At 43.8% G+C, this 23,411-nt stretch overlaps 1 protein-coding gene across 8 annotated transcripts in view; it reads right to left on the bottom strand.

Annotated features, from left to right (window-relative positions):
- Positions 1-373: 373 nt before the first annotated feature.
- Positions 374-23,411, bottom strand: part of fam131bb (family with sequence similarity 131 member Bb) — a 30,156-nt gene continuing 7,118 nt past the window's right edge. The window contains exons 2-9 of one of the 8 annotated variants that reach the window (XM_061776749.1): positions 14,330-14,367; positions 9,258-9,293; positions 8,812-8,914; positions 4,322-4,546; positions 4,041-4,181; positions 2,649-2,971; positions 1,207-1,473; positions 374-907 (exon numbers count right to left, since the gene is read on the bottom strand). In XM_061776749.1, the coding sequence (XP_061632733.1) occupies positions 662-907; positions 1,207-1,473; positions 2,649-2,971; positions 4,041-4,181; positions 4,322-4,546; positions 8,812-8,914; positions 9,258-9,293; positions 14,330-14,367 (1,379 nt within the window). In that variant the 3' untranslated portion in view covers positions 374-661. Of the gene's footprint in view, positions 908-1,206; positions 1,474-2,648; positions 2,972-4,040; positions 4,182-4,321; positions 4,547-8,811; positions 8,915-9,257; positions 12,443-14,329; positions 14,368-23,411 lie in introns of those variants that run through there. The other 7 variants (XM_061776750.1, XM_061776753.1, XM_061776751.1 and 4 more) reach the window with 7 other exon arrangements.

Genomic DNA, 23,411 nt, shown 5'->3' with positions numbered 1-23,411 from the left:
TGTGTGTGTGTGTGTGTTTGTGCGTGTGTCAGCAAGATCGGCAACATAGAAGTTTTCATCATGTTCATCGTCAGGGGGGTTACCATAATTCATTAATCCTAATGAATAAGTAATAAGTACAAAAGGGGAATACAGTGTTCTAACGTAAACACTCTCCTCCTCCTTCTCTTCCTCCCTCCACTGAAGGAAGTTGGTAATATTATAGACTTAAACGTGTTTTTTTAACTCCTGCTCCTTCCCCCACTCATATTATTACAAAATTATTCTTATAATATTTTATGTTAGTTTATTATTATTATAGGTTGATGGGGTCGCATGCATGTATCAACCCCCCCCCCCCCCCCCCCCCCCCGCCACCCCACCCACACTGCCTCCCCCTCCCTCCTGATCCTTGATGGTAATGTCCGTGTAGCTCCTCATCCTCTCGTCATGTGTTTACCTTTGGGATGTAAGGCTTACAAAGTTTGTTCCATCAGGTCTCCTTTTCAGCATGAGTCCTATTTCTCAATTTCCAAAGAGTCCATCTTGCCCAGAAAATTTTTTTTTTGTTTTTTTGTTTTTTTTGATACCTGAAAAGCAACAGAATAATAGATAGATATTGTATTACTAACGGTTGACTCCTGGTCAGTTTTTATGGAGGAGTCACATGACAACCAGGAAGTCAGTTGGTTGCCATGGAAGCGACTGGCCCCTCTTCTTGCTGCCCAGCGTCCTCTTCCTCTTCCTCCTCCTCCTCCTCCTGTAGCGTGTGAGCGAGGCCGGCCGGCGTGGCGTCGCAGGCCCTCTGCTCGCCCATTGGCGACGCCGGCAGTTGGCCCGGACTACTGCCGCACGAGGCGTCCCCGGGATGCGTGGGTGGAGTCAACGTGGACGACTCCGGCTCCATACACAGTGTCATCTCTCCATCCTTGATACATGGATACGTAGATTAGTTAGTTGGATGGATGGATGGATGGATGGATGGATGGATGGATGGATGGATGGATAGATAGATAGATAGATAGATAGATAGATAGATAGATAGATAGATAGATAGATAGATAGATAGATAGATAGATAGATAGATAGATAGATCAGTAAATGGGTTGATAAAAGGGTAGCTGGAGGGATAAGTAGAAAGGTAGGTTGGTCGGTGAGTTGTGTAGGTGGGTGGATCGACAGATAGATGGATGGATGAATAGATAAGTTATCATTATGTAACCTCACTTTGATATCCTCCTCTTCCTCCTGTTGCTCCAGCAGCGGCGAGTGTTCGTTCCCCACCAGCTCCTCCCCGGTGGGGACACAGAGGCCCTGTTCCACCACGGCCGCCGTGCCCATGTAGCCTCCGGCCTCCACCTGATAGGCCTCCATCTGACCTGTGTTCCAAAGATCCACCAGGGGCGGGTGCACTTGGTGGACCAGGCTGTGGATGGTGCTGTTGGGTGTCGCTTGCAAGGAGTGGTTGGCGCTGTGCAGCCTGTGTTCCAGTGACTAGAAAGCAAGAGCGAGGAGACAAGCAGAGAGCTTGTGAAAGATACACAAAGCCCGTTTTGTCCATACAGACAAGCACGTAAAAGCCACACAGTACACTGCAATGTAAACCATCTTCAGTGGAAGAGAATCACAATGCTTTTGTCAGAATGCGTCACTTTGAACTCAATTGTAAGGAGGGAGTAAAAGTCAAAATAAATACTCAGGTGGATGGATACATGATACATGAAAAATCTACTTTATTACAGTAATGACGTATTTGTGCTTCATTTCTGCTATTACAGTCTACGATAGTATACTACAGTATACAGTAGAACCTAACTTTTTGTGATTAATTAATTCCACAAAGTCTGACTAAAACTGAATTTTACGAAAGCCGAAGCAATAGTTCCCATAGGAACTAATGTAAATCTAATTAATTTGTTCCAGACGCTAAAAAATATTAACAAAAAATACAATTTATATTGAATAACATTGAATAAATATAAATGACTAATGAAGTAGATAATTGAACATTTTACATCGATTTGACCTGTATTGAAGACTTTTGATGGCATATGGAATAAGAAGGTGGCAAGAGAGGGAGCCATTTTTGTACTTAGATACAAGGTCTTTCTTGAATCTTATGTTTCCAGCCTTCTTTATCAAATGTCTGACACTAAAAGCAGGCTAGTACTGTATATAACAGTTTCATCTCACTTTATTTGGCACTATGGTGGCTTATTCAGTAGTCGCACTCGTAACTATTTTGTGCTTATCGAGTGTGACTGAAATAAGTAGCCCACAAAAGTGTCAAGAAACTTATTTTATTATAGTGTGTGCTTTTATTTTGCAGGTCTGACTTCTGACAGACAAGACAACTTGCAGAGCAGACCGGGAGGGTCATTTGAGTTGTTAATAAAAGCTTGCATTGTGTAATACGCCTTGCCGTCTGTTGAACCCTTTATAATCAACTTACCAAATGCTTCGGATAAACACACCGAGAAATGAATGGCCGCGTCAGTTTTTTTGTTTTTTGTTTTTTTTTGTACAAAAACTGAGTGGATATACGAAAACTGAAACAAAATTTACATGGAAAAAATGGTCAGAAACCAAATCCTATGAAACCTCGGGCATACGAATACCGAGGCTCCACTATATATTCCTATACAACAACACTGCCCATGCGTGCTCGCCTGTTGCTGTTGATACTGCAGGAGCTGCTGCTGTTGGTAGTGCTGCATTTGCTGGATCTGCTGCAGCTGCTGCAGTTGGCTCTGTTGCTGGAGGTTAAACTGCTGTTGCTGCTGCTGCTGCTGCTGCTGCGACAAGAAGTGAGCAGCTGCCTGCTCGTCGTAGCCATCGGTCCCCACGAGGTAGGAGCCGGCCGGGGTGGACGCCACGCCGGACGGGTCGTCGTTGATGGGCTCCCAAGCGTCCGAGGAGGAGAGGCAGTAGTGTCCCTGGGAGACGTAAGTGTGAGGCCATACCTCGGCTGAGGAGTGATGCAAGATCTGGTCTGCAGGAAAGAACAAACGGGAGAAAAGAGTCAAGCTTGAATGCTTATTTTAAAAGAGTACACATACTTGGATTACCGTTCTTACAGAGGAAAAACTGGATTAGTACGCAAGTAGTAAGAAGAAGTGGGTAGAGTAGCCAAAAATTGCACTCAAGAGAACTGTTACTTCAGTGACTCAAGTAAAAATAATCTTCCAAATAACTAATTCAGTAAAAGTATTTACTGAAAATCTTCTCAAAGAGAGTAACTGGTGAGTAACTTCTGATTCATCAAATCAGAGCATAAATGTCAAACAGACAAAACGTTATTTCATGCTCAGGGCACTGAATCAATTTTAAGTGGACTGTTCAGAACAGAAGAAGATGAATAATGGAGGTCCTCAGTGACTGCTCAGTTATTGTCAAACTTACTGTTTTTCATTTGATTGTTTTTTATTCATGGCCTATATGCGCTTTTCATCAAAATATATACTGTAATTCTGACTTTACTACTGTGTTACCCTAAGTTAGTGATGGACTATGCACATTCCGACTTAAGTAAAGGTAGAAACTTTGATTACGCCGACGCCATAGGAAACTGAGGACCTAGTGTATACTGTACATTACTATTTCTATTTCCAATAGAAATATTTTCAATTGTCCTTCATACAAGACTCAAGGAAAGTAAGTTTGCTCAGGAAATCCAAAAACTCAGCATAAAACTCTCCCCCCAGAATTTTAATAGCACCATAATTTTGAATCATGAGTTGTGTCACATCATATGAGCGCGACACATAAACACTGTGTTCTGCTTGTCCTCAAGAGGCAGATATTAATTGGACCCCAGAGTAAACACAGCCACAATTTTTAAACTTGGAGCTTGTTATTTTTGTGTGTATTTGATTTAAGAATAATGGGATAATTTCATGCAAATGAAGCATCATAAACCTTTAGTGTGTAAGGACCACAACAAAGCTAATTAAGGCTGACTCTTGCATGAAGGCTAAACTATCCAAATGTGCTGTTTATTCTTCCACTGCCATGCTGCAGGATATTTGCCTTTGTGAAACTTTGCTCTGTGCAAACTTTACCTCGACTGGTAATGCTCTCCTGGTTGACCTCGCTCAGATGCGCCACGCTGCCCTGGTTGGATCCCGACCGAGGGCTCTCGCCATCCATCGATGACCAGGCCAGGAGGGTAGCCTCGGAGATGGCGAACTGCTGCAGGATGCCTGAGGTTAGACAGCAAAGGGCACGCAGGGCCTGTAGCTTAATTGGCTGAATAACTGGCACAAATGCCAAGAAGAGGCGGAGGAGCACTTGACAGGCACCGTAAAGGACTTTGCCCTCGTCAGTGGGTGTGTTTCCTAACCTGCGGTGAATCGGGCCTCCTTCTCGCCGTCGCTCAGGTCGCTGTACGCGTCGTTCTCCAGCCGCCGTTCTTTTTCCCGCTCCTGGGTCGTGATGCGGGACTGGGGGATGCCCCCTACGCCTACCGTCGCCATCCCCCAGTTTTGCCACTCAATCATATGGGCGACGCGGCCCTGGGCCATGGCCGTGGGCTTGGTTACTCTTTCCTTCATGGTGCGGCTCACACCTGAAGGACGGACGGACGTGTTGAGTTCGGGAGGAGGAGGTGATGCAAGAGAGGAGTTCAGGGACACGTAATTTAGAGGGAAAATGGAGAAGAGGGACGTGGACAAATACAAAAGAGGGGGAAGGGCAGACAAAGGATAGAAGCGTTATTTCCAAGTGTGTGTGATCGTTTGGTCGCACATGTTCTGATGGGCTGTCAAAATATGTGAAGCCTGTAGGGTTAGACTGATATATTGCTTTTTCATTTGATGTTATTGAGTAGCAAGTTATGTCTTTGAGTATGAGTGATATGATGTTTTTACACGCTCTCGCCAGACACTTCATTATGTACACCTCCACAGGCTAATCTAATAAAGATCCAATGCAAAATATTGCTTGGTTTTGAACGACACATGCCAGAGAGGCATTCATTTAACATTGTTTACCATTATTTGTAATATTTTGGTCACATTATTTATCTCACTGACAAGGCCAAAATCTTGGAGCCACTTACTTAATCATCATACCGAGAGGCGCACCTAATATTTCCCCCTCTCGTCGAGCTAAATTAGAATTAGATCAGAAACACCCCTCTCCAAACTACAGTACACTCATAATACTCATAAGTCTCATTGTGTACCTGAATTTATTGTTGAATGAATAAATCATCTGATTCTGCTATGGAGATTATTCAGATACAGTAGATATAAAAAGGCTACACACCCCTTTTCAAATGCCAGGTTTTTGTGATTTAAAAAAAAACAAAATAATGCTATTTCGAACTGTTCATAATTCACTCCACCTTGTCAAAGGCCCCAGTTCCATCTGAAGAAAAACAGCCACCACCATGCTTCACTGTAGGAATGGTGATATTTTGGTGATGAGCAGTCTTGTGTTTGCGCCAAACATACAGTACCTTTTGGAATTATGGCCAAATAGTTCAATCTTGGTTTTATTGGACCATTACAAAATCTCCCAAATATGGGGAAAATGAGTTATGGGCTTGTAAATGTTTTATATTGCCTGCACATGTGAAGGGTGAATTAATTTGATCTCAAATACGCATTTTAATTTTAATTTGTATTAATATGCTCATATACAATATTAAGATACACTACCAGCTTCACATGGAGATATTTAAGCATACTATTCAGTCAAAGCCTACTTTTCAAGCAGTTGCGGTTAAATGAGGGTGTTCATGAACATGGATTACGAGAAAAGATGAATGACAAAGGTTATGGAGATGACATTCACGTGTTTAAATGAGATTGAGCCATCCTGGCCTGAGCAGACTGGAGAAAAGAAGGAAGGAAGGAAGGAAGGAGGGGGTGAGATGGATGAGTGTGGTCTGTCAAATGTGCATCACAGGCTCGAACGGGTTAATTGGGGTGATGTGACAGGTTTGGCATGAGTAATGAGTCGTGGGCCTGCTGACACGCTAGCGCCAGAGCTAAGTTGGAACGTGCTCTGTCTCCTCACTGTCAATCAGCATTCCCCGGAGTACATTTGTTTCCACCGGGAGGAATTCATATCCCACAACCAAGCTGACGGGCGCATTACATCTGAGCTGCTGACTTCCCTGTGACTGGCACACTGTACGGCGACACATAATACCGTATACCCCTGGCTGTTGTATGCTCTCTGATGGAGGCGAGTGGATGAGATGAATAAATGATGTGAATGTTTGTGAATGTCCATGCAGTAGAACAGCTGCGCTGCACTCAAATAAACTGCACTGCAGAAAACAACTAGATCAAGCCAGTGGCCACTAGTGGCGTTAGTTGCAGGTGGGTACACCACTACCAATTGACAGGGCTGTGCGGTCAATGTTGACTACAGAGGAGTGATTCAATACAGTGGAACTTGTAAAGGTGAGCACCCCCAAGGTCGTACAATTTGACCAACGTGTTCAGGAAGAATACAGGGGGTCCTTTCCTGTTTTACGACAGCCCCGACATACGAAGCTTTCAATTTTTTTTTTTTATTGTGTTTTCCTTCAAATATTTACTGTAATTACGACTTTACTAAAGTGTCAGCGGAGGTTTTAAAGTGGAAAGCCTTGAGAATCTATTTGATATCCTTGATATCCCGCTGGTCCATGTACTAGGATCCTCTTTCTCCTCACTAGCAAGACAATTCAGTGCACTAGTAGAATGCCTATTTCTTACAAATAACATTCTACTACTGCCTTCTACTACTGTATGATAACTACATGAGACCAGTGAGCCAAAACTGTGCTAATACTACTAGTCATGTTCTTGAATTTGATGCCACTATTAGTCTAATAGCATGCCATTGTAAACTGCGTGAGTCCTACAATATCCTACAATTACTATACTACTAGTATGCCAAAGTTGTCCTACTAGTGAAGACAAAGAGCATACGGATATAAGTAGTATTAAGTTCCACGTACTACAGTAGTATGCTCTTTGACCTTTCTAGTAAGAAAATTCAGTGTACTAGTAGAACAACTAGGACACACAGGTAGAACAACTGTATCTTACTAATAATGCTTTTTACACTAGCGCCTTTTACTGCTTTATGACATTTCTGCTGCAGTCGTAGGACAACTGTGGCACACTAGTAGGACAATTATGTGACAAGTGAGGCAAAATTACTATTGGGAATGTTGGTGCTACGAGTAGAGTCCAGGTGGCTACTACTGCATGACACATGCCTACTAGTTGGGAATAGTCGTTTATTTAATGCAGCGCAGTAAATCACTAGTGAGGTTTAATTGTATAATAGTAGTAGGAAAAAGTGGCATTAGTAGTGGAAAAAAACACAGTCGTTCTACCAGTGTGTAGATTTGTCTTACAAGTGAAGAGAAAGAGCACAGTAGTACATGGACCTTAAAGTGGATATCAAGGATACCGACTAATTGCTCAAACGGCTTTCTATAGATTAGAGATCGACTACACGTTCTGACTTCCAACCCCCTGTCATTATTTTTTTCATGCATGAGTTAGCTGAAGGAGTCTATTTGCTTTTATAGATCCAAATTCAAAAACGCAGCCACATGAGCTTTAGCTAGGCGACAATTGCATCTCAAGCAGCTCTCTAAAGTTGCCCAAAACCTCAGAGACCTTAGTTCAGAGAATCAAAGGCTTAACTGGGTGTCTATCTTTTGGGGGACTTTTTCACAACACTTATTCCAGAAGATAGAACAGTGTAGTTTAGCAAGAGAAGAATAATATACTGTACTGTACATAAGCAAATTCACATTCAAAGCACAGTAAGACTTCAGTGTCCACCATGTGTTATCTCATTACACCTTTGTTCAAGTTCACACTTGAGTATTTTATGTTTTTATATCTTAATATTAACAGTAGTTAATTTATTTTCCCCCTTGTATGACTTCTCAGAATGTTAAAATGTTACTTTTAAATTGCTATTTCAATTATTTTCAATGGGATTTAACAGATTGGAGATTTGTGTCCCTGAATTGATTGCATTTGACCTTAGAAGTTCCACTGTATAAATGAACATGTCTCCAAATCTGCATAAGTCTCGTTTTTTTTTGTTTTGTTTTTTTAAGTAATTTCCATGGTGTTTCTGTTTGGGGCTGTCAGTCCCCCGTTTGACATCCAAACACCATTGTGGTCGTGTGTCAATTTTGTCCCACTTTACCAATTCTGCCTAACAGTAAGATGCCACACAAACCAAGTGACGTAACCAGGAAAAAGAATCAGGAAATATGTCAGCTGCTCACGAGCTAAATGTATGTTTTCATAATGAATTACACTGGTCTGAGTAGTTCAGCACTATCCCGTTGAGAGGCGAATTGGAAGAAAAAAAATGCATTAGTGAGTAACAGGGTTTTCCTGGTATATAACCTAGCTAAGTGGTTGTGGCCCCACCAGTTTTCACTATTAAAACGCCACTGGATGAAACCAAAAAACACTGCACTGAAAGAAAACACTTGACTGCACTTGATTCAACTCCAGTGAACAAGACACTTTGCACAAGTCAAAACATCCAAACTGATTAAAATTCAGTACAACACACAGACACAAAATTACTCTATATTTCACGTCACCACTCACCTGTTCTCAGAGCAACAAGCAGCAAAGTGATGTGTCTATTGTCTTTTCAGGCTGATTTCATTCCGCCAATGACTCACGCTGAGTCATTGACTATCACAGTGTGGGGGAGCAGGAAAGGGGGGGGGGGGGGGCGGTGTTGATAAAAGGGGAACCCATTTCGGGTACCATGCTGACTCCAGCGTCCGTGGGGGGGACAGAGCCAACATGGGGTCTTTTTACCGGTCACAGCACAGACACACACCTGACACACCTGACAGAGAAGACTTAGCCAGAGCTCCGATGCCGTAGGCGTTGGAGTTCCTCTTGAGGCGCGGCAGGATGGACGTGGTGTCCTCCATAGACAGCTGGAGAGAGGAGGAGAGAGGGATGGAGGAGGAAAGGGGAGAAAAGAATAGTATGGACGGTGTGACGGGGCACACAAAGACATCGAGACAGTGTTAGAGAGAGGTGAGTGGAGGGGAGAAGTGATGGCGATGTTGGATTAATACAAATCTACATTGCCCCAACCATTATTGCATATTAATGTGTGCTTATTCCTAATGTGCCCAGTGTACACTTAAAACAACCAACTAGACTATAAAACCAAGGTGAGGAGGGTGGGGGTTGTGAAGGCCCGACCTCTAAGTGATGTCGTCCGATCAAAACGAGGAGACAAAAGGGGAAAAGGAAGGATGTCACAACACTTACATTGATCCCCTCCCATGAACACTCTGAACGCCCATGCTGAGGAGGAAAGATAGAACGAGGGGAGGGACGGAGTGAGAGAGAACATTGACATGCACGGAGGGTAGAGAGCAGCAAATAGGCAGATTGCAACAGATAAGGGAAATTGCACATGGGACATGTGAAGGAAGAAGACAAGGCGAGATACAAGACACAGGTTTTTCCAGAAACGACAAAGGCGAGGACCAGAATGACAGGGAGAAGGGAGGGAATTGAACAGCGATCAGTTTGGATTTGTTCACTTATGAGGAGCAGACTGAATATGCAAGGGATGAATGAAGCTGCCTCGACAGTTACACTCTTGGGTACACCTGCACAATCCAATAGAAGAGCTGTTTAAAAACAAACAAAAAAATACTAAATAATACTCGGTTCTGCTTAGGGTTACAAAGGGGTGGAAAACTTCCAGTACTCTTAAATTTAGTAGATTTCTGGTTTATTCCCATTAAATCGCATAAATGCAACTTGTAAAGTTGCCAACTTTCCCCCTTGATACGGGCTGTTTGGTCCCTGTACGACCGGTGTCAAGAGTCCGTTTCGCATTGCCGGCAGTAAGTCGTATTAAGCACCTCCAAATCTGAGGCCATGGTCCTCAGTCGGAAAAGGGTGGAATGTCCTCTCCAGGTTCACCCCTTCGCTTTCAGTCTGTGCATTCCCGAAAACAAAGTGGTGTCCCAATTCTAAGACGAAAGGCTACATACTCCTTGAAACCAAGGGGCCAATCCCAATTCTGTATTTTAGCCCTCATTTCACCACTGTGCCCTCGATTTTGCGCATTCACGAGAACAAAGGGGTGTCCTAATTCTCAGTGAGGCTTAGGGGTAGAGAGCTAAGATGAAGGGTTACGTAACCCTTGAAACCAAGTGAAGCCTGGACATTATTTATGTATGTCGGCTGGCCTGGCAAAGTCTCGGGATGCCCGTGGAAGAGCTGGATGAAGTACCTGGGGACCGAGAACTCTGGGATTCTCTACCTACATTGCTGCCCCTGGAACCTGACCCCAGATAAGTGCAAGAAAATGGATAGCTGAAGTTTCAACATTAAAGTGACAGGAATTTTGCAACCCTTGTTGTTATTGACAAACAGATGTGTATCCATTACAAACATCTGTTAGTATAATTCTGTGCAGTTCTTCACCACTGCAACCACAATCATACAAATATTGCCAAAACTCAGCATTATTTTGATGCAATTTTTGTACTGGATCCCATTTGTTGCTGTACAGTTGTACATAATGTTTTAGCTTCTGACTTTATATTGCACAGTATAAGTGTATGTGTGTAATAGAAAGACAGAAAAAGATGTCAATAGTATCTGATGTAGCAGTCAGACAACACTGAAGCTTGCAGCATAGAGAGAGTGTGTGTACGTGTTTGACTGTGCATGTACATGTGTGTGTAGTCTGCTGCTGACGACAAAGAAGATAAGGCAGGATTTCTCTTTATCAGCAGGGCATTAACTAGACCAGGACACCGGGTGGCTACTGGTAGTGCTGAAAAGTCGATATTCACAGTCAGTTTTAGTGGAGCGCCAGTAAATTAAAAGTGGAAACATTTTTGTTCAACATTCATCGTGCACATATATCCAGACCCCTCCTGGAAGCCGTCACCTTATCGTGGTGGAGGGGTTTGTGTGTCCCAATGATCCTAGGAGCTAAGTTGTCTGGGGCTTTATGCCCCTGGCAGGGTCACCCATGACAAACAGGTCCGAGGTGAGGGACCAGACAAAGCACGGCTCAAAGACCCCTTATGATAACGACAAACTATGGACTCGGTTTTCCCTTGCCCGGACGCGGGTCACCGGGGCCCCCCTCTGGAGCCAGGCCTGGAGGTGGGGCTCAAAGGCGAGCGCCTGGTGGCTGGCCCTGTACCCATGGGGCCCGGTCAGGCACAGCCTGAAAGGGTAACGTGGGTCCCTCTTTCCATGGGCTCACCACCTGCGGGAGGGGCCATAGGGGTCGGGTGCAGTGCGAGCTGGGCGGTGGCCGAAGGCAGGGACATTGGCGATCTGATCCCCGGCTACAGAAGCTGGCTCTAGGGACGTGGAATGCCATCTCTCTGGAGCCCGAGCTGGTGTGTGAGGTCGAGAAGTTCCGACTAGATATAGTCGGACTCGCCTCCACACACAGCTTGGGCTCTGGTACCAGTCCTCTTGAGAGGGGTTGGACTCTCTTCCCCTCTGGAGTTGCCCACGGTGAGAGGCGCCGAGCAGGTGTGGGCATACTTATTGCTCCCCGGCTCGGCGCCTGTATGTTGGGGTTCACCCCGGTGGACGAGAGGGTAGCCTCCCTCCGCCTTCGGGTGGGGGGACGGGTCCTGACTGTTCTTTGTGCCTATGCACCAAACAGCAGTTCAGAGTACCCACCCTTTTTGGAGTCCTTGGAGGGGGTGCTGGAGAGCGCTCCCGCTGGGAACGCCATCGTTCTGCTGGGGGACTTCAATGCTCACGTGGGCAATGACAGTGATACCTGGAAGGGCGTGATTGGCAGGAACGGCCCCCCGATCAGAACCCGAGCGGTGTTCTGTTATTGGACTTCTGTGCTCATCACGGATTGTCCATAACGAACACCATGTACAAGCATAAGGGTGTCCACACGTGCACTTGGCACCAGGACACCCTAGATCGCAGTTCGATGATCGACTTTGTGGTTGTGTCATCGGACTTGCGGCCGCATCTCTTGGACAGTCGGGTGAAGAGAGGGGCGAAGCTGTCCACTGATCACCACCTGGTGGTGAGTTGGCTCCGATGTTGGGGGAAGATGCCGGTCCGACGTGACAGGCCAAAACGTATTGTGAGGGTCTGCTGGGAACGTCTGGCATAATCCTCTGTCAGACTCCCACCTCCAACAGAACTTTGCTCAAGTTCCGGGGGAGGCGGGGGACATCGACCCCGGATAAACGTTAGAAAATGGATGGATGCATGGATGGATGGATGGATGGACGTATATCCAGATTCAAAGAGGAACTAATTAGAATTTGTTGGTTACAAGGTCAAGGCTGCTGGCACAATACTTCACAAAAAACAATTTTGGCTCGCTTTGTAGACTTTTTAAATTAATGTCCGCGAGGATGATTATCCAAATCACCTCTATAGCTCACTAATAACAACACTAAAAATAAACATTTTCATCTTGTCAAAGTATTGAGTAGAATTGTAAAAATCTAATTGGACAATAGCAAAAGTAGCCATTAATGTAACTTTAGAATGTTTGGGTTGATCTGTTTGTGATGTCTAATTCAATATATATATATATATATTTTTATAACTACCGGTACTGATGCTGTCAGTGTAAACACCCTTACAGTAGTAATACTGCAGTGGAACTAGTAAGTGTACACACAATAGCAATGTCTAATGTAAGTTATACTACTTAATCGTTTAAATCTCCATTTACTTAGAGAGAACATGTAGTGCCGTATACTACAAAGAAGTATTAGGGCCGCACACATGGCATAAACATGAAGACTGTGACTCGGGTGTTGCACACTACTGGACGATAATTTTGACAGAATGAAATACAGTGAGTGAATCCCAGCAACATTACGGTTCATTATGCGCAGCGAATTTAGAGTAGCATACTTTTTGTGTAGTACCACGTTGTGCCCCAACATGCCAGTGAGCACTGAGGTCTACTGGAAGAGATGCAGCACAATTAACAGCAACAAGAAGAAGCAGAGAAGGTCCGCAACAGTAATAGTTGTTGTTCCAACGGAGCATAGAAAATATATACACGTGAGTATCGTTGTGTGTTGTTTGTATGTGTTGCTGCTCCGTGTGTGGTAAAGTAACAGTTGTTTAAAGGTTTATAATAAAAGTAACATCTATGATTATTTACATTAGCCCTTTTATGGCGCTTTGCATTCTGTTAGCATGAAGATAGCAGATTTTTGTTAGAAGAAATTATATGGTTTGGCTGAACATTTTGGTGTTTAAATATGTTTAGTTCTCATTTGTTGTATGCTCTATTTGTGTGTGTTGCTGCTCTGTATGTTAAAATAGCAATTGTTTGAAGGTTTCTAATTACTGTAACATCTGTGCTAATTTCCGTTTGTTAGTCTATGGCGTTTCACATTATATGTTAGCAGTTTCATCATCAACCAAAAGTTATTTTTAGGAAATATTGATGATAACATGACCTGAATAATTTCTGGTAGGTCTATAGAGACACAGCAGTGATTAGTGTCATACTGTTACATTTCATTTGGTTGGAAATTTACTTTGTAATATAGATTTTAATTTACAACTAACTGACATCATGTGTCAGTTTGCATATTTGGCAGCTGCTTGCAGCAGGGTGTGCAGCGATTGCTCACATTAATCAATACAGCCAGCAACTTGTTATTTTCCTCACTCCTTGTGTTTTTGTGTAATGTATTCTTTATAGTTACTTCCTCTCTCACTCGTCGTTTCTTACGCTCCTCACACAGGAGTGTGTGTGTGATGAAGAGGTTTAACACTTGAGTGGTAGAGTGCACCCAGTGAAGAAGCTACATCCATCTTCCTTCTAAAAAAAAAAAAAAAAAGTCCCCCAAAAATGATCATTGGTGTGGGGGGGTTTCTCTCTGCAAAGGCATGGTGCATAAATAAATTATGGAATCACGCTGCAGTACATTTGGTTTGAACACTGAAGCTGCGTTTTAGTTGAAAATGGCTTCCTGTCCTGTGCCTCGTCCCAGAGGTGGAGGAGAGGCTATAATGCCAATGGTCACTGACTTATCAGACATCCTGCGACTGCAATGAGACTATTGAGCCAGACATTGTTCAACCTTCCAGTGCTACGCCACCCCATCGTGAGCAGCACAATGTGGTGGAAAATAAGGCGACGGAAATGGCAGAGCTCGTTACGTTCCTCATCTACAAGCATGAGGAGCGGCACTTGACAGAGAGCTCCCATCAAGGAGTGCGATCCCTCTCAATGCCGAAGCTCACAGTGCAGTTGTGGTGTTGTGAAACTGACTACATCAAGTCAGCCATGTTGGTTCCCCAGCTTGTCTGCCTGTGGGAAAAGTTCTGCCAGAAGGTGAACAAGGTCTTACCTGTTCCCCATCCTTCTGGACTGGCACGCCATCTGCTGCTGAAAGCAGGGAAGAAGAGAGAGAGAGAGAGAGATAAAGAGAGAGAGAGAGAGAGGATATATTAACATTCATTCCTGAGATTCACATCAGCTTGAAGACAAAACAGAAGCCACAAGTGAAACAAGAGCTGATCTTTGCCAAGGGCAAACGCAGCGGTGCGAAGTAACAAAGGACAAATAGTTTGTTACTGTTCTTCAGATTTTTCAGGTATCTGTACTTTATTTGCATATTTATTTTTCAGCCCTGTAAGTATATATAGTATGTATATATACAGCGGCTGAAATAAGTATTTAACATGTCACCATTTTTCTCACTAAAGATGTTGGGAACAACCCAAGCAATCCATACATACAAAGAAAGTAGAACAAATAAACTTAGGAATTAGGTTGTGTGTAAAAATGTGATATGACACAGGGAAAAAGTACTGAACACATGAAGAAAGGGAGGTGCAAAAAGGCATGGAAAGCCAAGACAACACCTAAAATCTATCATTAATCAAACAGTCTTAGGTGTGTGTCTTAGTATTTCCTTGTCAGTGCAAAGGAATATCAGCTGGTTCAGTCTGAACTGATGGCCTACAAAAAGGTCTCATTGCAAAGGTGTGAGTCAAGACACATCTCATGATGGGTAAGAGTAGAGAGCTGTCTCAAGACCATCGCAAACTTATTGTTGCAAAACACGGTGGCATTGGTTACAGGCGCATATCTAAGCTTCTGAATGTTCCAGTGAGCACGTTTGGGGCCATAATACGTAAGTGGAAAGCCAATCATGCCGCCATAAATTTGCCTCTATCAGGTGCTCCTTGCAAGATTTCTGACAGAGGAGTGCAAAGAATAATCAGAAGAGTTGTCCAAGAAGCAAGGACCACCTGTGGAAAGCTTCAAAAAGACCTGGAATTAGGAGGTTCTGTTGTCACAAGAAAAACAGTGAGTAATGTACTCCACCGCCATGGCCTGTATGCACGCTCATCACACAAGACCCTGTTGCTGAAAAAAAAAGTATGTCAAAGCACGTTTAAAGTTTGCTGAACAAAATTTGGGTGCCTGCGGAGGAAACTCTTTTCGGCCGCTTGTATCCAGGGTCTTGTTCTTTCGGTCATAACCCACAGCTCATCACCATAGGTGAGGGTAGGAACGTAGATCGACCGGTAAATTGAGAGCTTGGCCTTTCGGGTTAGTGCCTTCTTCACCGATACAGACCGATACAAAGTCCGCATCAATGCAGATGCTGAACCGATCCGCCTCCCGATCTCCTGTTCCATTCTTCCCTCACTCGTGAAGAAGACCCCAAAATATTTGAACTCCTCCACTTGGGACAGGATCTCATCCCCGACCCAGAGAGGGCACTCCACACTTTTCCGACTGAGAACCAAGGTCTTTGATTTGGAGGTGCTGTATTTCACACTAGGTTGCAAACCGCTTCAGTGAGAGTTGGCGATCACGGCTTGAGGAAGCCAACAGAACCACATCATCTGCAAAACGAGATGCAATACCAAGGCCACCAAACCGGACCCCTTCTACATCTTGTCTGCGCCTAGAAATTCTGTCCATAAAAGTTGTAAATGGAATCGGTGACAAAGGACAGCCTTGGCAAAGTCCAACCCTCACCGGAAACGAATCTGACTTACTGTGTGTGTATATGTATATATATATATATATATATATATATATATATATGCATGCCCTGCGATTCGCTGCCGACCAGTTCAGGGTGTACCCTGCCCGCCTCTCGCCCGACGATAGCTGGGATAGGCTCCAGCACGCCTGCGACCCTTGTGAGGATAAAGGGGTACACAAAATGGATGGATGGATGGATGGATATATATATATATATATATATATATATATATATATATATATATATAACGCCAAAAGCACGTTAACTTTGTCTTATGAAAGTCCACTAGCCTAATGCTAATACACAATGCCATGGACGGCCTCCAAAACTAGGTTTGCTGTTGCAGTAGTTATAAACCATCAAATAACTTGTATTTGAACACTAACGGCATATGTAGACAGAACATACAACAATACTCACATGCATATATTCTTTATCCTCTGTCAAAAATGACAACTATTACTGTAGCTTAGTTGAGACGGTGTTCTGTGTTTATTCATCAAACTAACGTGTGTATGTCTGTATGAATTACTGCCTATATTTGAGTGTTTTAGAAGTGTGGTCACGCCTCATGAGGCACTAATTAACTGAAAAGCTCAGTCAAATTGTAATAAATTGTCAAACTGTTAAATCCAGGCAGGATATTCCAGATACTTTGTATGATGATCCAGTCTAATCAGAAAGTCTAATCACTGTGGCCGTATTAGCCATGTTTCCACCAAGCAGTGTGAGCCAGATCAGCATGTCATGGTACGGTGTGGAAAGCTTCTGGGGTTGCGTTGGCCGGATAGCAATAGCAGTATCAGCCTCATAAACAGGAACATGGCATGGTAAACAATGGAGGCCATCCAGTATTTTGTGCTCTTTCCTTTTGGCATGTTGTGGGCGGCGTGGTGCAGAGGGTAAGTGTATGCCCTGCAACAGGAGGATGACTGGTTCGTAACCCCGCCTAAGTGCATGTCGTCGTGTCCCTGGGCAAGACATTTAACCTACAGTGCCTATGAATGAATGTGGTTGGATTCTTGGTGGTGGTCAGAGGCGCCATGGGCGCAGAATGGCAGCCACGCTTCCGTCAGATGGCATCTGTGGGTACAAAAGTAGCTTACCACCACTAGGATGTGACTGTGGAGTGAATGTGTGCAATTGTAAAACTTTTGAGTGCCTTGAAAAGTGCTATATAAGTGGTATGCATTATTATTATGTAGCTCTGTGATGATGATGTGAAGAAAACAAGCATTTTATGTCCCACAGACATTTCTCTGTTGACCAAGTACACCACAGACTGCAATGCACCCAGCTCTACCCTTTAGGTACCAACACCGGTCCTTTCCAATAATTGGTCAATGAAAAGAATGGTAGATCAACAAAAACTCATTTACAAGACCCTCTCAGTTGGACAAATTAATGTCATTATAGCCCCTACCCCCACTTTCCCAACTGCTGAAATCCTAATTAAAACATTGGTTTAATTCGATAGAGTGTACTGGTAATTGGGTTTAAACACAGCTACAGTCTCTCGGTGCCTGCTCTCTGTATCAGCTGTGTGTGTGCAACTCTCAGAGGGGTGCACTCCTGTAACAGCACTGCGTGTGTGTGCTTGTGCATGTGTATGTGTGTGTTGCAGAGGCGATGGCATAGTCACCGCAGCATTTGGCGATGATGAGCTATTCCTCAAGAGTGTCAATGAGAGTGGTTTGGCTTTCTGGATGTCCAGTGATGTCTGTGACCCACTGACCCAGTGATTCAAAAACATCAGCTCTGCTCTGTCTCTGCTGGCCTCTGTGATATTAGCCTTCCCTCTGAACTCCATCCAGTCCACAATCAGATAACTACAAGGGCACAAGATGAGGGCAAAGATGCCAGTCCAGAAAGTGACCCTCAGGAGATGCCTTCCCACCTTTCCTCCATGTGTTTTTGTCCATTATGTACAGTATTTGATTGTAGGAGCTTCCTAATGTGAGTCTTCAAATCAGCAAATTAATCATTTCGAGGAGTTACTTAGCGCATTAAGTTTTATTTCCACTCAATTTGACCTACTTTCAACTGAGCTCACTTTGATTCATTTTTTTTGTCAGTGTGCAACTTTAAACATCTTATACGTCAGAACAAATTGTGTTCCACTTTTTTCACACGTACAGCCACAGAAAGCAAACACTTAATTAAGATCAAGGGATCGTTTACACAGGAACGTTTTCAAATAAAAATGAATAAGAAAAAAAATCTTAGTGTCACTCAAGTTAATGAGCTTGATAAAGCATCTCCAGCTAAGCACATTTACGGTGACCAGCTCAGAAAATTATCCCCTGTAACTTTATAACTAAGTTCTCAACCGAGTGCATTCAGTAATTTAGTAATTTGTGTACAGAATGAAATGCTGCAGTTTGCTCAGTGCAGTGTTTAGAATGTTAATGGGGATTGGTTTCACAACAGTCGTTGATATGTGAATATTTTCATAAATTTAGAGACACAAAGTAATGAAAGTAAGGCCTGAACCAGAATATCAACAGTACAATGTGTGTCTTCCTTTTTTCTATTTCATTTCAGGAATTACCCGGGCAGACTAGAGGCCATCAGCATTTCACATCTTCAGCTTTACAGTTCTGGAAGCATATCATTTCCTTGCCCATGACTCGGTTATTGACAGCACATTGTACAATTACCACCAGGCAAGATGTTTTCTGTCCCCGCCAGTTCATTTCTGTTCAGCACCAGTGTGACAAGCTTTATGGCCGTCACACTGCTCCAAGACATGAACATTTAGGCTATCCATGGGAAGTTTCTCGAAACAGGATCTGTTCTTTGCAAACCATGCAGCAGAAATCCCGAGAAAGCCAGGGAAAGTCTATCCGGAAGGCTGTACTGGAACTCAGCTTCAGAAAAAAGCTTGCTTCAGCTGATGCTTTGGAGAGTGATAAGGCTTTACCAATACCGCCTTCAGGTTGTTAAGCATTATAATATTTAAGCCTTTGAACAACCTGAATTCAGTTCGGTGTTTTCATCAGTGGTGGTAGTAGCAGGACTTGCGCTGTGTAGAACAGATCCTGTTTAAGAAACTTGCAATGGATACGCATTGGAGTAGAGCGATGGCCATAAAGCTCTCAAACTGATGCAGTGATGCTGAACTACAGTCGGGGACAGAAAACTTCTTGCTAGGCTTTTTAATGCTACTCCAATGTCATTTGGCGAGCCATAAGCAAGGGAATGATATGCCAAGAAAATCTGCAAAGCCTTAGCTGTCCAATGCTGATGGCCTCACATCTGTTTAAATAGTACCTGAAACAAAAATTTTAAAAAAAGGAAGTGCATTGTTACTTTTGGGACACCCCGTATTGGGACAGCTGGGCATTAGAAGATTTTAGTGTGCCTTTGAGAATTTCACATGGTCTCTGTTCTATTTCATCCAAGGGTTGAGGTCAGGACTCTCAAGTAGTTTGACACCAAACTCATCCAAGCATGCCTTTATTGACCTTGCTTTGTGCACTGGGAACAGTAGCCCACCTCTCATCCAAATCCAGCATGGACGGTCCCTAACTTCTCTGTGACCCCAAAAAAGAATGGATGGATAATTTATGATGTACCTCTACTTGTGTCAGGTGGCGCAAAAATAAAATACACCTATGCGCTTTTCCGGTTACTTGGACAAGGTGTCCTTATTAAAGAAAGTATTACTCTCAGCAAAAAATGACAAAAGAAACCGCTGATGATCTTCCCCTTGCGGTGGTAAAGACTGTCTGAGACGTTTGCAAATTTTACTATTAGAGCTGAACTGCGTGTGACCCCAGTCGGATTAGTCAGACATGCCTAATTTTTGGTGCTCTGGAGTACGGTGTGAGATGGTTCCTTATGTCAGTAAAACTTTTTGTCTGGGAGGGAGAGGAAAGTGTCCCAGATTGCTTAACCATGCCCTGCAAACATAACATATACGCACACCCACATACTATATTAGGCCTAAAGCATAATGCACACAATTTATGTTTGCCTCACTCACTTTTTTCAATTTATCTGCATGCTATCCTGCAGCCTTGTTTGTCCAATTAGTGGATTAGGAGTCATTCATCCCCCACATAAATCACAATGTGGCGCAAGACTCCTGTAGCCTGCGGTCCTTGAGCCTATGGACAGCACTGGGCCAGAGTATAAATTACAAACCTTTGTATGTGGGTATATCTTAAGTGGGTGTCATATAGGATGACATCAATGCATTTGTGAAGTGATCCACAATGGTTTAGATGTCTCTCTTTGTGATTAGGCTGACTTGTTTAGGCTACAGGCTCAGAATGTCTCTTCAGATGACGGGTCAGTAGTCATTAGCTAGCATCACTGTGGTTTCTAAGGCTATGATGGCACGCTTGTGTGTGTCTCTGCACCCCGTTAGGTGATGCTCCGCAGTAGCGCAGTAAGCCCATGCGTAACTCTGCTCCTGAGAAGGCAGGCAGGATCCCTCCTCGAGGAGGGGGAAAAAAAATCAACAACAACGGAGCACATGAGGGGCGCAGCGATCCAGATTTTTCTCCCTTGGCGTTCTCTCTCTCCTCCCCTGCACATGCAATGGTGCAGCGCTGGATACCCCCCCCCCCCTGCAGTCATGGGGGAGAGCCTGCTGTAACACAGCAGAGGAGGAGCAGGAGAAAGGCAGGATGGGGAGATGGAAGGGCACTGGGAGAAAAAGAGGGAGCGGCTCAGCCGTGCGTAATGAATGACCAAAGATCTGCGGCGCTTGCACTGTCAACTCCGGCTCTGACTGGAGCGGCTTGACGGCTACCCCTCAAGTGGGAAGCACTTGAAAGTCATCTGTCTTTTCTTGACTCCCGCTACCCTGCAGCCATACCGGTGAGGAACCAGGGGGCTTGGTGTTTCTTTAGCAAGACAGCTGCAGCGAAGCTGGTTGCCACAGAAGGGTAATGGCTTGGATAGTAGCCCTCTCGCAGTGATATGTGCAGATGCTGGGTTAGTGAACTGTAGAGTGCAGTGGGAACCCAGCTGAGGACTAGCTGACAAATGGCTGGGGAAGTTTGGTGCAGGGAAAACTAAATGTGCCTTTGGAAAGACACAAAATTGTAGGGGAGGGATGTGAGATGTAAGAACACGGCACAAGCCATTAACTTGGTGAAAAGGGATGCTGAAGCTGGACAAGGTGCTTGAATATGGCCCCTGGGATGCGTTGATAGCCATGACTGCTGGAAGGAAAATATGTCATAGACTTATAGCCGTCACTGTGCACTTAGTGTGGTAACCAAATACCTGTGGAAAGTAACAACTTGGCACAGACAGATTCAGCCAGGCTTAATAAACCTGATAACTCCCATAAACATCCTAATGGCCTGCTAAATTTATAATGAACATTCAGACCTGATATGTAAATATTATCCAATTCTGTTAAAAGAATGACAAGCTGCAGTGGACAAAATCAGCGCATGAGGCTGACATCACGTAATGTGCGTGCCATCTTTATTTTCTTGAAAACTGAACAGCTGCAGATAACAAAGACGCAATTAGCGCTGGTCACACAGTAAGACTGAGTGTGTGTGCAATTGCACATAAATTCATAAACACACTTCAGCACAACATTACAACACCCCCTCCACCCCTCATATCACTGCAGATACGCAGATCAGATTCGAGCAATGAAACTCTGTCTTTCACAGCATTTTTTCATTTTCATAACTCACTCTGTGGTTGAGTCACATTGTTTACAAAAACGCCTGTCATCATGTGCCTACACACAGGCCTCTTCACTCTGATTTGCCACTTCGACATAAAAGTTCCCAATGATAAGTAGGGCGAGCGAACATATAAACCCATTTACATTTCACATTAACGCCTGTGACCTGGCGTCCACAAAAATCTGCAGGTGATGACCCTCTGTTACATGTGCTATCATTAAAGTCCTTGGACGTATGAGCGTACGTGCAGGTAAGGGTCATTAGGCCTCACCATGTCTCAGTGTTACGTCAATGACTCATTCACCTTGAATATGTTGATGCGTACAAGACTTTGCCAAACTGGAGCGAAGCCAATCACTCTGCCTCCACCTCAGTCTGCCAGATTTGCCAGTTAACAGCAGGGCTGCGTAGTGAACAAAAAACAAAAACTCTGAGCTTGAACCTTTATCATACATGAGGTCAGCATATCATGTGAGATCCGAGCTCAGTCAGCATCAAGAATTATCGTGTTTTTTGTGATGCCATCACAGACGATTACCTGCAGTGATGCTTAAGAAGACAGCAGTGATAATGACAACAGAACAGGAAATTTTAACCTACTGTACATAATTGTGACATAGCAATGAAAGTGGTATAGAAGACATGTACAATATGGCCATAGCATTAACAGCATCAATAATAAGGCTAGATTTACATTGTAGGTCCTGCTATATCAAGTTTTGGGGAATTTTTCCATGTACATTTCAAAGGACATTATCCCATGTGGATGATGTAGCATATTTAGACCATATATAATTGTTCATACTTTCACTGTAGTTTAGATTTACAGCGGGTGTTCTTAAATGTGTTTATTTGTGTTGATTGGCCAGGGTGTATACAGATCAAATCATGGGTACTTCCATTAGTTCAAGCTCACATTGACTGGGTATATCCAATCTGTGCATTTACACTGCAGTCGCATTGACAGAAATCTGATATGCATCTGATTTTTATCCACATTTGGAAGAGGGATGATTCCAGTCTGAAGATATCTGAATCCATGCTTTTTGTTCTATTTATGCTGCCATGATGCATATTACAATTGTGCTACTTTGAGAGGAAAAAATCTGAACTGTGTCCCTTGAACCATGCATGTAAATCCAGTCTAAGAGACACAGACAGTTTATCCTCACTCTGCATGTTTGTCACGTGTCATCTGTCATGCATACATTGTGTACTTACTGTACTACACAGCAGTTAACTTTCTTTTAACCCTTGTATGACAGTTTAGAATGTTAAAAACCGCGACCCATGACCGTCATTCTTTTATTGTATAGCAGTTCACTTCTTTATAGACTTGTATGGCAGTTAACAATGCTAAAATCCACATAGGACGGCAAAAAAAAAAATTCCATTTGAAACAGAACGGAGTACCGGTATTGATGAGAACCTAGTCAATGAATGAATGAATAAAAACAAATGTGAAATCAGGCTTCAAAATTGTCAATTGAGACGTTCTATCATCTTGCAGACGCTGTGGGCGTGTGGCTGAATGCTCGGAAAAACCCTGTCTGCCCAGAACCTTCAGCTGTCAATCAAACGTGTCTTCTCTCACAGAACACACTCTCTCATTGCACACGCTCTCATGGTCTCAGAGAAGCAGCCACTGCGTCCCGGCATAATGACAGGCAGCCGCATCCCCCGGAACAATTTTCCCTCGTTTGCCTCCGTTGTTATTCGGTGGGCATCGCGCTGTCATGGCCGCCAAAGGGTGCACTAAAAGC

Source organism: Phyllopteryx taeniolatus, chromosome 6, assembly GCF_024500385.1.
Source record: "Phyllopteryx taeniolatus isolate TA_2022b chromosome 6, UOR_Ptae_1.2, whole genome shotgun sequence".
Classification (NCBI taxonomy): Eukaryota; Metazoa; Chordata; class Actinopteri; order Syngnathiformes; family Syngnathidae; genus Phyllopteryx; species Phyllopteryx taeniolatus.
The sequence above is the reverse complement of the archived record's forward strand: the minus strand, read 5'-3'. Positions and strand labels throughout refer to the sequence as shown.